General features: G+C 41.8%; 2 protein-coding genes across 7 annotated transcripts in view; both read right to left on the reverse strand.

Moving 5' to 3' along the window:
- The window catches only part of LOC139541332 (capping protein, Arp2/3 and myosin-I linker protein 3-like), a 34,988-nt gene extending 27,887 nt beyond the window's left edge, over positions 1-7,101 (reverse strand). For 4 of the 6 annotated variants that reach the window (XM_071345877.1, XM_071345878.1, XM_071345875.1 and 1 more), the window contains exons 1-6: positions 6,909-7,101; positions 4,190-4,284; positions 1,135-1,185; positions 977-1,036; positions 517-638; positions 294-388 (exon numbers count right to left, since the gene is read on the reverse strand). In XM_071345877.1, the coding sequence (XP_071201978.1) occupies positions 294-388; positions 517-638; positions 977-1,036; positions 1,135-1,185; positions 4,190-4,284; positions 6,909-6,966 (481 nt within the window). In that variant the 5' untranslated portion in view covers positions 6,967-7,101. Of the gene's footprint in view, positions 1-293; positions 389-516; positions 639-976; positions 1,037-1,134; positions 1,186-4,189; positions 4,285-6,908 lie in introns of those variants that run through there. The other 2 variants (XM_071345879.1, XM_071345880.1) reach the window with 2 other exon arrangements.
- A 2,280-nt stretch (positions 7,102-9,381) lies between these two features.
- Positions 9,382-17,732, reverse strand: part of LOC139541330 (nucleoprotein TPR-like) — a 77,022-nt gene continuing 68,671 nt past the window's right edge. The window contains exon 50 of the transcript XR_011668331.1: positions 9,382-10,489. The gene's annotated coding sequence lies outside the window, so the exon portion shown is untranslated. The remainder of the gene's footprint in view (positions 10,490-17,732) is intronic.

The raw sequence follows: 17,732 nt of genomic DNA on the forward strand, positions 1-17,732 counted from the left end.
AGCCATGCATGTTTGGATACCAGGTGCGCACAATCTCCGTACAGGGCAGACTGGTAAACAGGCACAACCAGGCGCACGCGATGACTGCCGAACAACAATGACAAAATATTTATTAGAAAATTATAATTTTGGGGGAAATTATACCACCACCCAAAAGGGCACTTTGGAGACTGGAAAGGCAAAGGGGCATGTGCTCTGCACAGGTAGAGCCCTATCTGTGCACATGCCTGCTTATGCTGTGTGTCTGTCTGTCTGTCTTTGTATGCCTGCCTTCCTGCCTGTGAGTCTCTTACCACAGGCCCTCTGGGTTTCCATAGACGTCTCTGAGCTGGGGGAGTACTTCCTGCTTCCCTCAGAAAGTTCACTGTCTGAATGACAGATGGAGGGACTGAAAGAGAGAGAGAGGACAAAAGGAGGTTTAAGTTAGAAGGGACAAATTAGCTAACATTACTTATTTGTCTGGGTTTCAACACTGTCTGGTAAAGGAGTCTGTGCTGTCTGAGAATGGACACTTACGCAAACACAGAGTTGTTAAATATTCTGGACAGGGCAAAGTTAACATGGCTGACCACATGACTGAGGTGGTCACGTGACTGTAGCCACAAGGAATAAGTGGACTTGTCCGTGTCTATGACGACCTGCACAGAAACAGCATAGTTTCAATGACTGTTGAGTGATACAGGCACCACAGTGATTTTGATGGCATAGTGCTGAAGTTTGAAATGGATAACTGACAGTTAACTGCAGGAAATATATGGTTACAGTAGCTCTACTTACAGGAATGAAGATCCTCATATCTCCATTATGCCAAATATTGAGATTAACTGATTTCAAATAATTACTCAGATGTTGAGATGATTGACACTCCATAATAAATTTGTTTAGACAACTAATTAGTTGTAATGAAGAGGCCACAGGGACAATGCACGAACATGGCCATTCAAAACCTCAGTTCACCTGGCATTATGTTACTCACCTGATGCTCAGGGTGACTGTTCATGGCTCGGATCTCCAAGAAGTTAAATGTCACCTCTATCTGCAATGAACGCCACATTTTGCACCTATTTGTTAACATGCTGATAATTATGTGCATGGTATGTGGTAAATACTGTACATACGGATCATGTGCGCTACCTTTGTTGGAACCTTGGCAACCAGGAGATAGAGTCTCCATGTTGTGAGAACCTGAGACAGCCAGAGAAACAGGAACAAATTAAATCCATCCTGAGCAAAAGTTCACTGCACACTCAAGACTCGCTAAGGGCATCAGATTCTCTGATGGGTTGCCATGGTAATGCCGAGTGAGATGTGGAGTCCTCTCTCTATTCATCTATTGATCTGGGTAGGAATATTTTTTCCATAACATCATGCTATGGATGGGCTGCGGTGTACCCTGGGGAGGATTGCATTCGCAGGCTGTGCATTAAGATGCTCTATAGAAATTATTACAACAATAATAGTTACATAGGGAAGTCATTCAAATAAATCACACATACGCACACACCCACACACAGATGTACTGTAAACGTACGCTCACACATTAAATCCCCTTGAGCTACAAACACAATCTCTATGCCCTAGTCTCATGCTCCTTCTGTCCATATTTTTGGGGAGAATGAAGAATCTTTAGTAAATATTGTTCAAGCACAGTGTAACATTTTCATCAGATAAACAAACATATTTATCAGATGTTCTCTCCCTTCCTCTCTCAGACTCTCGTCCTTCACTCCTGATCATTTCCCCCTTCCTCTCTGATGCCCCTTTAAAACAGCTCTCTGAGAAGTAGCTGAAGAGGGATGGAGGAACATTTTCTCCTCTGCCATTTCTCTTTGTGGCTATCACTCTCATTTGTTCTCTCCCCAGTAACACTAGTACACAGTATGCCCTCTTACTGAAAAGCTGTAATTAAATGATGGCTCCCCCTCTCTGTTGCATTTTGAGAGAGAGGTGCTTGACTCTACCCATCAGAGTCAAACACTTGCCGGCAGCCACAACACACACACACCCCCCACAACATCAAACCCCCCCACACACACACAACATCAAACCCCCACAACATCAAACCCCCCACAACACCCACACACACAACATCAAACCCCCCACAACGAGGGGTGTGTCTGATGTTAGAGAGAGAAAGGGAGAAAAAGAGAGCAAGAGTCTCCTGCATTTCCAACAAGTCACTTCAAAGACACTGTGTCTGAAGGAGTTTATTAAAATGTGCAGATAGTATCACATTAACGTGATGAGTTGGGGGGAGGTATCCTGGGTAGGGGGTGGAGACAGTGTGTGCGTACTGTACCATATGAGTTTATACAAGTAAATCATGCTGGAGAGAAGGGTGGGGAGACAGTCCCCCCAAGAGAGAAGGGTGGGGAGACAGTTCCCCCAGGAGAGAAGGGTGGGGAGACAGTCCCCCCAAGAGAGAAGGGTGGGGAGACAGTCCCCCCAAGAGAGAAGGGTGGGGAGACAGTCCCCCCAAGAGAGAAGGGTGGGGAGACAGTTCCCCCAGGAGAGAAGGGTGGGGAGACAGTCCCCCCAAGAGAGAAGGGTGGGGAGACAGTTCCCCCAGGAGAGAAGGGTGGGGAGACAGTTCCCCCAGGAGAGAAGGGTGGGGAGACAGTTCCCCCAGGACAGTCCTCATCAAAGTCTTCCAGATCAAAGGGACATACCACACTTATCGTGGAATATCATTATGCATGTGTCTGTTTTTGGAGCAGAGATGCCTGTCTTTTCTTATTGGACTGATAAGGGGGAGAGGCGACTGTTATACACAAACAAGTACTGGAAGTATACTGGTTAAATAATTCACAATCAAGGAAACCAAAGCCTCATTTACAGTACAGTGACCATGACATGAAATAAAAACAATGGCCCTAGCCCCATCCTGAACCTGCTATAAAATATTAACCCTAGCCCAAGCCTAATAGCAAGCAAGCATTTCACACTTCCCGTTCCCTTGACACCTTAAATCCTGACCCTCTCCTCAGCCAGTCCCACAGAGACTACAATTACAGACAGTTCAGAGTAAAAAAAAGGAACAGTTTAGCAGAGAGAGATTGGACAGCGGGGACTGAAGAGATAACATAGTCCCGACAGATAGACAGACATACCAAAGACACTGAATTGCAAAGGGTACATGCAAAACTCTTCCAACTCGCACCATAATGAATCATTAAGCAGTCATCAAGGGAATGACTCTCTGCCAAGGCCTGCCTGCCCTGCTGGGGGTTCAGCCCATTGCCTCATCAGGGAGTTAAGGGGAAGGCTTGTGGTAGTTTTTGGGGAGCACAAAAACATGAAAACATTTCAATGCAGTTTTATGTGGAGTTGCTACACTCATAGAAAAAAGGGTTCCAAAGGGGTTCTGCGGCAGTACCCATAGGAGAAACCCTTTTGGGTTCCACCTGTAACCAAAAGCTTTTTTTCAAATGATTCTTCTATGGGGACAGCCGCAGAACCCTTTTAGGTTCTAGATAGCACCTTTCTTTCTAAAAGTGTTGAGCAGCTTTTGTTATTTGGTCGGTCTGTTTCTTATACTTCTCCCTATTTGCTGTACTCACACAGGTTGTGATCTATACTAAAAGAGCTCACTGGCCCAGATTTAGTCCTGTGAGCTGGCAAGGCTGCAGCTCCACAAATGGAGATTTCACATCTTTGCCCCACATACTCTGATGACAGCACCCAGAATCAAAGGCAGTGGTCCGCCCGCGCCCGGCATTGCCTCCACCGCCAGTGTCTCAGAGAGACAGAGCCTCCCCAAGCTGCTGCTATTACAGACCTCTCTGTCCTACATTATTCCAATACAGAGCCCAGGCACAGCCAGGGATGGGGAAGCAGAAACCTATCAACTTAATATATTCATGGCATGTGGCCAGTCTGGCCATAGCTTGCGCTCAGTATGTAATTGACCATAGCAATTAATTGCACTTCAATACTGCCTATGTTGCATCATGTCTCTCATAGACCACCCATCAGGTTTCCATCCAATGTGTTATGTAGTATCCATCCACTGTATCAGACTTGTTTTTTGGCGTAGTGAGGGGTGGAATAGTACTGTGTGTGGATGGTCTGGAGAGCTCTTCTATATCAAAAGCTCAACAATCATCTGTGGGAATACCACCCACTCAGTCAGCATATCAATACAGCAACTGCTGTTTTTACCAGTGTAAGTTATTCAGACACTACTCACCAGTATCCTATCCTCTGATTTGCCATTTTTGGTTTCAAGCTTAATGCCACGTATAAACTTGGTTGAGGACTTGTCAATAATCTTCCTGATACTCTCTGTAAATAGAAAAACATCCAAGGTCAGATACACACGAATGCACACAGCAAACATTTCACACAAATCAACCAAGTATACAGCACATCAGAAAAGTGAGAGAGACAAGCTTGACCTTCAAGTGGACAGCCCTTTCGCCAACCGACTGAAGGCGGACCAACCTTCTCATTTAAAACTGACATACTGGCATTTTATAAACAGGGAGATAATCAGAGGCTGCACAGAAACACAGTCACTGTCTATTTTGTAGAATATGACCCTGCTTCTGGTATCTTAAACTATGCTATTGATTGAGAAAACCCTTGAGTCTCCAAAACGAATTGTATTTTTCATTCAAACGTGAAAGACAATATTTTCAATGGCAGGCACACAACAATTTCCCCTTAAAATGAGGATATGTGAGAGAGGACAGAATGAAGCCATAAAATAGAGAGCATTTTAATAGAATATGGAAACCAGAGATGAAATACAGTACTTGGTGAGAGTGGATGGAGACAAAACACTTCCTGTATTTTCTCTCCAGTTTTTCTATTTCTTGTTGTATTTTTTCCATTATCACCTGTAAATTGCCTTGTATTATGCAAACTAAAAGAGCTTTTGTAATTTCATTATCTAATCATGCAAATAAACCAACAAACATCTTATTATTAATTGTGTGTTTCAAAGGCGAAAACCTGCAATCTCATTCATTCTGTTATTAATGAGATTCAAAATACAATGCCAGACAATTTATTCCCACACAAACTCCAACCTTATGTGAACAATATGACTACTACCAACACCACATGGCTCCTCTCTGCTCCAGTGTGTCACATATAATCCCAGTCAGATGTGTGACCCCCCCCCCCCACTCCTGCAGATAACCTGGCTGGGCCTGAGGACATCCCTTCACAGACAGACAGGCACACTGACAGAGAGGCACCATCAGAGAGACAGGGGCAAGGCCAGAGAGGAGGACAGGAGGAGAGAGTGACATGGTGAAAGGTATTAGATTATGGATAACAAACCAAGGCACTGAATATACTGTACTTCACCTGTGACTAATGCACTGTCAAATGAAAGAATGCTGCTGATTCTTCTGACAGGATAGTTAGAGTAATGTTCTGATTATTAAGATGATGACCTGAACATCATGATGACTGTTTAAACAGAGGTGGTCTTTTGTCTCCATACAGATGATGACCTGAACATCATGATGACTGTTTAAACAGAGGTGGTATTTTGTCTCCATACAGATGATGACCTGAACATCACGATGACTGTTTAAACAGAGGTGGTATTTTGTCTCCATACAGATGATGACCTGAACATCACGATGACTGTTTAAACAGAGGTGGTATTTTGTCTCCATACAGATGATGACCTGAACATCACGATGACTGTTTAAACAGAGGTGGTATTTTGTCTCCATACAGATGATGACCTGAACATCATGATGACTGTTTAAACAGAGGTGGTATTTTGTCTCCATACAGATGATGACCTGAACATCATGATGACTGTTTAAACAGAGGTGGTATTTTGTCTCCATACAGATGATGACCTTGTGCTGGCCAGGGCAGAAGGCCACCTGGGGTCTAATGCTCTGTAGCTGTCTAACTCTCTGAGGCAGATGGGGGTGGCTGGCTGGCAGGTGGGTGGATTGCGAGGCAGGGATTCCACTGGAATAATTATCACAGTGTGGTTAATAGAGCCATTAGGAGTAATTAATTCAGAACCTCCCTGCTAATGTGAGCATGTGTGTGTGGTGTAGGTGAGTGAAAGTGTGATTAAGTCCTGATGGTGTAAGTTTGTGAGATGTAAGCTGGTGTCAATTCAATGGCAGCCTTGTCATCTGTATAGAACAGTGTTTCCCAACCCTGGTCCTTGAGTACCCCCAACAGTACACCTTTACGCTGTAGCCCTTGATAAACACATCTCATTCAACTCATTGTTGGCTTGATGATTAGTTGAATCAGGTGTGCTTGTCCAGGGTTACAATACAAATGTGTACTGTTGAGGGTACTCGAGGAGCATGGTTGGGATACACTGGTATAAAATCATACTCTGAAAGAGCAGTGTAGGTTAGTGGCCATGTCTGTCTCATTCAATAAAGGAAAGGAAAGCAAAGAATACATACAAATTGTTGCCAAGAAAATGCATACTGCTCCCCCTCTATCTTTCACACACAAACTGCAGATAAAAAAGAGCAAGCTTACTGCCAACACGCTGAGACGGTAACAATTCCTATTCTTAAAAGCTGGCATGAATTTATGAATGCAGATAGCATTATGAGTGAGTAAATCCATGCGTGATGCACACACGATGATTTTCACAACGCCTCTTTTCCTATGGGCTAGAGATTTGACATGATCAGTCGGCTGGGCTTTTATACCGAGTCCTGAGGATCAGGATGTCTTTGCTTTACACAACTTTCTAACTTTGTGATCAAATTAATGCAATGCGCGTGTAGCTTAAAATACAAAAAAAATTCACAACACTTGTTGGCAGATATGAAAGCAGTATTTTTCATAAACCTCCAAAGCCTCTGTCCAGTCGCAGACCACCACATACACGGCAATGGTCAAAGACAGAATCGGTGCATCATACATATGATAATAATGGTGATAGGAATGGTGATTCCTACCTGTAATATCCCTGCTCACACTGACAAAACAAGAGGCAGTTATCTCTTTAGAAGCCATGTCTCTTCATGTATCACCGCCCCTTTCTCTTTTTCAATAGTGACCGGAACGGATTGCTTGTCTCGCAAGCATTCCACCAAGCATCCGACTGCTCCCCCAGAGCATACGACTACTGCTACCAACCCGCACTGTGAGAAGTAGTATAACGTGAGAGAGCGCTCGGCGGTGGAAGAAGGGAAGGTGGAGGGAGATCATTGAAATAATAGGAGACAGTGGGCTAGCATATTTGGTGGACTCAGATATTACTGGAAGCAACCGTGAAACTAATACTATTTGTCAATTGAATTGATCAATATATGATATTGGTCGAAATAGTGGCGACCCCCACACGTTTCAACACAATTCAAAGGCTATGGATGGAAAACTGGAGTGTGCAAAACATCACACTAGGCTACTTTTCTGTTTTCAGCCAGACTCGATGCGAGTCAATTGGACTGGCCTACAGTCTGTGGGCAGCTATTGGTAGGTACACAGTATGATATTAATCCTGTTGGCAATTACAAGGTCGACAGGTAGCCTAGCGGTTAGAGAGGGTTGCCACTTCGAATCCCGGGCCTGAAAGGAAAAATCTGTAGGTAATGAGCTGGCAACCAGAGGGTTGCTGGGTTCAAATCGTAGATGCTATTGCCTGCCGTTATGCACTTGAACAATGCACTTAACCCCCCACTACAACGTCAGATCTTCAACGTTATGTCCACTATAAAACAAATATTTAAAAAATAATAATAGGCTGGGCAGTTGATCTACAGCTATTGATTTGGTCTCCCATCGAGGGTTTTAACCAAGCCTGCTTAGCTTTTATATTTGTCCCTTACTCAATGATTACTACCAATGTGCTATCTACCGTGAGAATGATTATTGAGCGATGTCTTAATAACGACATAAATTCACTGTTGGTATCGAAGTCATTCCAAAGGGTAGGTTTAAGAGAGCAAATGAAATGATATGACTTATAAAGTACTGTTACATCAGTGATACTATTTAGGCCTATAAAGCATTTGCAAAGCAAGTCATCAGCAGCTAGTTTATATTTAACCCAGGATTCAACAAAACAATGTACAATACATAGGCCTAGGGTTTCAAACTTGGGTTGATTTAAAATATAATCTTCAAGTTAATCATTCATATTTTGGATTCAAGTCTCCATTTCAACTAAAAATCTAAGTTAAAGAATAGGACTAAATCCAATCAAACTTTATTTAAAGTGTATTTAAAGTTTGATTAGATTAAACTCCATTCTTTAACTTTGATTTTTGGTTGAGATGGACATGTGAATCCAACATATCAACTATTAATTTGTAGACAAATTTGGGTATTGAATTGTGTTTGGTTTTCAACACAACCAAATATCAACATTTGAAGCAGATGCAGATTAATTTTCTGCTTGGATAGTTTGATCCGTGCCACTGATTTAGTCTGGCTTTAATTCCAGTTTGTCTACAAATTAATACATTTGCCAGCAGCATACCACCCTGCATCCCACTGCTGGCTTGCTTCTGAAGCTAAGCAGGGTTGGTCCTGGATGGGAGACCAGATGCTGCTGGAAGTGGTGTTAGGGGGCCAGTAGGAGGCACCCTTTCCTCTGGTCTAAAAAATAAATATCCCAATGCCCCAGGGCAGTGATTGGGGACACTGCCCTGTGTAGGGTGCAGTCTTTCGGATGGGATGTTAAACGGGTGTCCTAACTCTCTGTGTTCACTAAAGATCCAATGGCACTTATCTTAAGAGTAGGGGTGTTAACCCTGGTGTCCTGGCTAAATTCCCAATCTGGCCCTCATACAATCACAGTCACCTAATCATCCCCAGCTTACAATTGGCTCATTCATCCCCCCTCCTCTCCCCTGTAACTATTCCCCAGGTTGTTGCTGTAACTGAGAATGTGTTCTCAGTGAACTTACCTGGTTAAATAAAAAATATGTTGGATTCAATTCTCCATCTCAACCAAAAATACATGTTTGGTATTATTATTTCTTAGGGTCAACACTGACTTGTACCAATTACAGTGTCTTATGAAATGTTGATTGTTAGGTGAAATGTATATATTGTTTGTTGTGATTCTGTTGCGATCTAAAAACCAATTAATAAAAACAATTTAAAAAATGTTTTTGTTAAAGAATAGGACTAAAACAAATCAAACTTTAAATACAGTTTAAATAAAGTTTGATTTGATTTAGTCCTCTTCTTTAACTTTCATTCTTGGGTGAGATGGAGATGTGAATCCAACATACAGTTGAAGTCGGAAGTTTACATACACTTAGGTTGGAGTTATTAAAACTCGTTTTTCAACCAGTAGAAAGAGGAGGAAGGGAAGCGCTACTAAGGGACACAATAGTACATTTTGGTAGACAGAAGGTGCTCTTTGGTAAAAGGGGTAAATTGGTCATCAAAAAGAAAGGAGGACCAAGGCACTCTTCATATAATTAATTAAAATACCTTTATTTGTATGGCATGTTCAATAGAAACAGTTTTTTAAAAACGACACGTTTCGGCTGCATGGCCTTCGTCAGGGAGTACAAAGCAATAATACAATGTCCTCTTTTGAAATGCTTTTCCAATTAGCCCTAATTAGAAGAGGGAGTGGTTACAAAATTGTTTGGACACACCTAGTAAGCAATACTATACACATTAAAAAGTTAAATACTGTAGCTATGTTATCAAAAAATTCAACTCCAAGCTAGACGTATCAGAACACTTAGAAAGGTAGTTCTAACCTTAAATATGACTGGGAGAAGTGTCAAGAACAAGAGAGCAATATATTCCATAGTACACTAGAACACAGCAAAACATGAACAACAACAGTCTAAACATAGCTGAGGGCAATTGAGCAAAATGTCCACTAGATGACAGCAAATGGACCCATCACGACCCTACAGGAAGGGTGAGAAATCCATATCTTCATTTAAACCAGGGTACTTAGTGGCCTGTAGTTTGTAAATGCATATCTTCATTTAAACCAGGGTACTTAGTGGCCTGTAGTTTGTAAATCCATATCTTCATTTAAACCAGGGTACTTAGTGGCCTGTAGTTTGTAAATGCATATCTTCATTTAAACCAGGGTACTTAGTGGCCTGTAGTTTGTAAATCCATATCTTAATTTAAACCAGGCTACTTAGTGGCCTGTAGTTTGTAAATCCATATCTTCATTTAAACCAAGGTACTTAGTGGCCTGTAGTTTGTAAATCCATATCTTCATTTAAACCAGGGTACTTAGTGGCCTGTAGTTTGTAAATCCATATCTTCATTTAAACCAGGGTACTTAGTAGCCTGTAGTTTGTAAATCACTAAACTTTCCCTATGGTTTAACTGTTTAAGACGGTCCCCTTTTCTAATTGAGGCCGGGACATGATCAATACCCATAGCTTGTAGGGAGGCAGGGTTGCCATGGTGTAAGGACTTGTAGTGCCTTGCCATGGGGTAGTCTTCATTGCCTACCCGTATGGTGTACTTGTGTTCCTCTAAGCGGTCTTGAAGGCGTCTCGTTGTCCGTCCAATGTAGAACACCTTGCACTGTGGACACTTCAATCTATAGATGACATGAGTGGTTTTGCAGTTAATTAAATGCTTGACGTAATACTCCATTTTAGAAGCTGTGTCAACAAAATACTTTTTCTGTGCAATATTTCTGCAGTGGTTGCACTGGTTACATTTAAAAGAGCCCTTGGGTTTGTGGTCAAGCCAAGTTTTTTGAGAGTCACCAGGAAGATAGCTGTGGACTAATTTGTCATTTAGGGTAGGACATCTCTTAAAGCTTATGACTGGAGGCTCAGGGAAGACTTGGCGTAGTAGCATATCACTTTAGATGTTTCCCCAATTATTTTTAATGATTCTTTGAATGTTCTCTGCTTCAGTGCTGTATTTTGATACAAAATACACTCTCTCTGATGTATCACAAGGAACTCCCCTTCGCAACAAGTTCTCTCTGTCAAGTATTCCAGCCCTTATACCTGCATCTTTCAGGACCTGAACGCTGAAGTCAGAAGTTTACATACACTTAGGTTGGAGTCATTAAAACTCGTTTTTCAACCACTCCACAAATTTCTTGTTAACAAACTATAGTTTTGGCGAGTCGGTTAGGACATCTACTTTGTGCATGACACAAGTAATTTTACCAACAATTGTTTACATACAGATTATTTCACTTATAATTCACTGTATCACAATTCCATTGGGTTTACATACACTAAGTTGACTGCGCCTTTAAACAGCTTGGAAAATTCCAGAAAATTATGTCATGGCTTTAGAAGCTTCTGATAGGCTAATTGACATCATTTGAGTCAATTGGAAGTGTACCTTTGGATGTATTTCAAGGCCTACCTTCAAACTCAGTGCCTCTTTGCTTGACATCATGGGGAAATCAAAATAAATCAGCCAAGACCTCAAAAATGAAATTGTAGACCTCCACAAGTCTGGTTCATCCTTGGGAGCAATTTCCAAACGCCTGAATGTACCACGTTCATCTGTACAAACAATAGCACGCAAGTATAAACACCATGGGACCACGCAGCCGTCATACCCCTCAGGAAGGAGACGCGTTCTGTCTCCTAGAGATGAACGTACTTTGGTGCGAAAAGTGCAAATCAATCCCAGAACAACAGCAAAGGACCTTGTGAAGATGCTGGAGGAAACCGGTAGAAAAGTATCTATATCCACAGTAAAACGAGTCCTATATCGACATAACCTGAAAGGCCGCTCAGCAAGGAAGAAGCCACTGCTCCAAAACCGCCATAAAAAAGCCAGACTATGGTTTGCAACTGCACATGGGGACAAAGATCATACTTTTTGGAGAAATGTCCTCTGTTCTGATGAAACAAAAATAGAACTCTTTGGCCATAATGACCATTGTTATGTTTGGAGGAAAAAGGGGGAGGCTTGCAAGCTGAAGAACACCATCCCAACCGTGAAGCACGGTTGGGCAGCATCATGTTGTGGGGGTGCTATGGTGCAGGAGGGACTGGTGCACTTCACAAAATAGATGGCATCACGAGGATGGAAAATTATGTGGATATATTTAAGCAACATCTCAAGACATCAGTCAGGAAGTTAAAGCTTGGTCGCAAATGGTTCTTCCAAATGGACAATGACCCCAAGCAAACTTCCATAGTTGTGGCAAAATAGCTTAAGGACAACAAAGTCAAGGTATTGGAGTGGCCATCACCAAGCCCTGACCTCAATCCTATAGAACATTTGTGGGCAGAACTGAAAAGGCGTGTGCGAGCAAGGAGGCCTGCAAACCTGACTCAGTTACACCAGCTCTGTCAGGAGGAATGGGCCAAAATTCACCCAACTTATTGTGGGAAGCTTGTGGAAGGCTACCAGAAATGTTTGACCCAAGTTAAACATTTTAAAGGCAATGCTACCAAATACTAATTGAGTGTATGTAAACTTCTGACCCACTGGGAATGTGATGAAAGAAATAAAAGCTGAAATAAATCATTTTCTCTACTATTATTCTGACATTTCACATTCTTAAAATAAAGTGGTGATCCTAACTGACCTAAGACAGGGAATTTTTACTCTGATTAAATGTCAGGAATTGTGAAAAACTGACTTTAAATGTATTTGGCTAAGGTGTATGTAAACTTCCGACTTCAACTGTATACATTAATAATTTGTAGACAAACTGGAATTTGTCAACCAAACACAATTGAATAATCGTTTTGTAATACAGTAAATAGCCTTAAGTTAAGGCTATCTTACAAACTAATGTAAGAGTATTTATTCAACCTTGTCAAAGTGGAAGAAAAATGTTATTTGTTAAAAAATATATAAAAAATATAACTAATTTATCTTGATTAGATAAGTATTCAACCCCCTGGTTCAATACATGTTAGAATAACTTTAGCAGCGATTACAGCTGTCCGTCTTTCTGGTTAAGTCTCTAAGAGCTTTCCTTTCCTGGATTGTGCAACATTTGTAAAAAAAAATTCAAAATGATTCAAGCTCTTTCAAATTGGTTGTTGCCAAGTCAAAACTGTAACTCGGCCACTCCGGAACATTCACAGTCTTCTTGGTAAGCAACTCCAGTGTAGATTTGGCCTTGTGTTTATCCCTACTCCCTGTTTATTTTTTTGTTGTTGAAAATCTCCCCAGTTCTTAATGATTACAAGCATACCCATAACATGATGCAGCCACCACTATGCTTGAAAATATGGAGTGGTACTCAGGTAGCCTAGTGGTTAGAGCGTTAGGCCAGTAATCGAAAGGTATGCTAGATCGAATCCTCGAGCTGACATGGTAAAAATCTGTCGTTCTGCCCCTGAACAAGGCACTGTTCCTAGGCTGTCATTTTAAATAAGAATTTGTTCTTAACTGACTTGCCTAGTTAAATATATATATATTTTTAAATGTGTTGTATTGGATTTGTCCCTAACATAACACTTTGTATTCAGGACAAAAACTTAATTGCATTGACACATTTTTTGCAGTATTACTTTAGTGTCTTGTTACAAACAGGATGCATGTTTTGGAATATTTGTATTATGTACCAGCTTCCTTCTTTACTCTGTCAATTAGGTTAGTATTGTGGAGTACCTACAATGTTGTTGATCCATCCTTAGTTTTCTCCTATCACAGACATTCAACTCTGTAACTGTTTTAAAGTCACCATTGGCCTCATGGTGAAATCCCTGAGCGGTTTTCTTCCTCTCTGGCAACTGAATTAGGAAGGACACCTCTATCTTTGTAGTGGCTGGGTGTATTGATACACCATCCAAAGTGTAATTAATAACTTCACCATGCTCAAAGGGATATTCAATGTCTGCCACACGGAGTGAGTCCATGCAACGTATTATGTGACTTAAGCAAATTTTTACTCCTGAACCTATTAAGGATTGGCATAACAAAGGGTTTGAAAGTTATTGACTCAAGACATTTCAGCTTTTCATTTTGACATTATGGGGTATTGTGTGTACGCCATTGACAAAAAAATCTACATTTTATCCATTTTAAATTCAGCTGTAAGACAACAAAATGTGGAAAAAGTCAAGGGGGCTGTATACTTTCTGAAGGCACTGTAAATGTCTTATGCAATCATAGAACGCATGTTTGTTTAAGATATCATGCAAAGGTACTGTAGGCGGTCTGTGGATATCTTCACAATTGCTGTAATAATCTGCGCAAAATCTTGAAAAGCATTGATCACTTGCGCTATGTACTTTTAATGTAATCTCAGCTGCAATCCAGGTCATTTGGTTGTGCTATCCCTCTTTCTCTAGGGTCTCCCAGTATCAGGGAGCTTGTGTATGTTTGAACCTCTGGATCAGCCATCTACTTAAAGGAGTCTATGTCCTTAAGATGCAGTTTGAAAACAGGTGCTAACTGGTCCTGGACATCGCTGGTTCAGACACACACCTCACAAAGTTATCACCCCAAATGCCTTGTCTGTGGAGACAGTTACTACATCACTGTAGTTGCCAGGGACAACGGCGGTGGGTACTGATGCCAGGCTGGCTCAACCACTATCTTACTCAGTAACCCCGGCCCCCACCTTCCCTGGCAGTGATCCCCAGCAGCCAACAGCACTTCCAAAGGGAGCGCTTCTCTCTCCAGTGCCCTGCTGTGTCTGAGAGCAACTCCACAGAGAGTAACTCCACAGAGAGTAACTCCACAGAGAGTAACTCCACAGAGAGTAACTCCACAGAGAGTAACTCCACAGAGAGTAACTCCACAGACTGGACATTGTGGCAGCTCACTGACTTTGGAGTTAGGTCTGGGTGTCAGACACTAGAGGGCACTGTCAGGAAGGAGGTTCCTGGAGCATGCAGCCTCTCTCTACTGTGGGCTGTACTGGTGTGAGAGCGGCAACGTCACAGTGATCTGTGATTCAGGCCACCTGTATCACTGATCACTGATACATTGGCAGCATTGGGGGGGGGGGGCAAATGCCTTGTGCAATGGAGATTATGCATAACATACCAAATAATCTGCACTAGATGTAGTAGTCTAGTGTCTTTTCTTGTCCTCTCTGTCTCACAGGTTCCATTAACATTCTGGGCCCTGCTCACCCTGTCACTGAGGGAGATGTGATGCCAGTACTAGTTCCGCAAACCTAGCCAGACCACCATCTACAAAGATAGAGGTTGTTTCTGTGAAAGTCACAGAGATGACCATAGACAATGTGACCAGTGCAGGCACAGGCTTCTACAAGTGTGCTGATCACGACAAGAAAGTGGGGAGCCAAGAGAGCTGTCTGGCTGTGAGAATTAAGACCTAATGGTTGTGCGCGACTGCGGCCCAAATATTTTACTGCCTTCTTACTGCTTGAGATACAGATTAATATACAAAATACAAGATGCATAAAAATAAGGAAAAAGTACAAACAACAATCTAATAAAGCAATTAAACAAAACAAGTGCAATCCTGTATGAGCAGGTGTTCTATTAATGCCTTGAAGCAAGGGGACAAACTATCCAGCTTAACTGTGCCCTGGAGTTCATTCCAAGTCTGTGGGGCACAGTAACTATGTACGATCTGCTATCTTAATTTGATCACTCTGTTGTTGCAGATACATAACAGGAAATGCAAATTGTAGTGTATTTAAGGTTTAAAAAGGATTCTAAAGTTAGTAATTTCCTCTTAAAAATATGACTTGATTTGTTCTAACGAAAAATGTATCAACCCCTACCAAAATGTACATGAATTATAATTCACATTTCCTCTTGCTGCAGGATTGAATTAAGATAGTGTTTCTGTCTCAGTTCATCAATTACACTCAACAGCCATAGAAAACAGCATGCAGGGAGTTGGGAAAAAATGTGTGGCAAATGTCACTAACCTGCCTGTTATTGTGTTCAAGGTCGCATATGTGGTGCACTAGCAGCTGTTTCTCTTGCAAAAAAGGTCCACCCCCAGGAGAGGAGCCCCAGACCAAGAAGAATGTGACAGATGACAGATTACCAAGATGACATTGAATGTTCCTGAGTGGCCTAGTTACAGTTTTGACTTAAATCATCTTGAAAATCTATGGCAAGACTGTTTAGCAATGATCAGCAACCATCTTGACAGAGCTTGAAGAATTTTTAAAATAATAATGTGCAAATATTGTACAATCCAGGTGTGCAAAGCTCTTAGAGATTTACCCAGAAAGACTCACAGCTGTAATCACTGCCAAAGGTGATTATATTGGCTCAGGGGGTTGAATACTTATATAATCAAGATATATATATATATTAGGGTTTTATTTGTCATACATGTTTTACAAATGTTAGAATGTTTCTTTAACTTTGATTCCAAAGTATTTTGTGTAGATCATTGACTAAAAATTACAATTAAATCCATTCCAATTCCACATTGCAACAACAAAATGTGGAAAAAGTAAAGGAGTGTGTATACTTTCTGAAGGCACAGTAACTGCCAAATGTTTTATTTAAAAAAATGTATTTCACCTTTATTTAACCAGGTAGGTTAGTTGAGAACAAGTTCTCATTTACAACTGCGACCTGTCCAAGATAAAGCAAAGCAGTGTGACACAAACAACAACACAGAGTTACACATGGAATCACAAACATACAGTCAATAATACAATAGAAAAAGTCTATATACAGTGTGTGCAAATGAGGTAGGATAAGGGAGGTAAGGCAATGAATAGGCCATAGTGGCTAAATAATTACAAAATAGCAATTAACCACTGGAGTGATACATGTGCAGAAGATGCGTGTGCAAGTAGAGATACTGGGGTGAAAAGGAGCAAAATAAATAAAAGTAATGGGATGAGGTAGTTGGATGGGCTATTTACAGATGGGTTATGTACGGGTGCAGTGATCTGTGAGATGCTCTGACAGCTGGTGCTTAAAGCTAGTGAGGAAGATAAGTGTTTCCAGCTTCAGTGATTTTTGCAGTTCGTTCCAGTCATTGGCAGCAGAGAACTGGAAGGAAAGGCGGCCGAAGGAGGAATTGGCTTTGCGGGTGACCAGTGACATATACCTGCTGGAGCGCGTGGTGGGTGCTGCTATGGTGACCAGTGAGCTGAGATAAGGCGGGGCTTAACCTAGCAAAGACTTATATAGACGACCTGGAGCCAGTGGGTTTGGCAACGAATATGAAGCGAGGGCCAGCCAACGAGAGCATACAGGTCGCAGTGGTGGATAGTATATGGGGCTTTGGTGACAAAACGGACGGCACTGTGATAGACTGCATCCAATTTGCTGAGTAGAGTGTTGGAGGCTATTTTGTAAATTACATTGCCGAAGTCAAGAATTGGTAGGATAGTCAGTTTTACGAGGGTATGTTTGGCAGCATGAGTGAAGGATGCTTTGTTGCGAAATAGGAAGCTGATTCTAGATTTAATTTTGAATTGTGAGTCTGGAAGGAGAGTTTACAGTCTAACCAGACACCTAGGTATTTGTAGTTGTCCACATATTCTAAGTCAGAACCGTCCAGAGTAGTGATGCTGGACGGGCGGGCAGGTGTGGGCAGCGATCGGTTGAAGAGCATGCATTTAGTTTTACTTGCATTTAAGAGCAGTTGGAGGCAACGGAAGGAGTGTTGTTTGGCATTGAAGCTCGTTTAGAGGTTTGTTAACACAGTGTCCAAAGAAGGACCAGATGTATACAGAATGGTGTCATCTGCGTAGAGGTGGATCAAAGAATCACCCGCAGCAAGAGCGACATCATTGATATAAAGAGAAAAGAGTCGCCCCGAGATTTAAACCTTGTGGCAACTCATCGAGACTGCCAGAGGTCCGGACAACCGGCCCTCCGATTTGACACACTGAACTCTATCTGATAAGTAGTTTGTGAACCAGGCGAGGCAGTCATTAGAGAAACCAA

The sequence above is a fragment of the Salvelinus alpinus genome, chromosome 16, assembly GCF_045679555.1.
Source record: "Salvelinus alpinus chromosome 16, SLU_Salpinus.1, whole genome shotgun sequence".
NCBI lineage: Eukaryota > Metazoa > Chordata > Actinopteri > Salmoniformes > Salmonidae > Salvelinus > Salvelinus alpinus.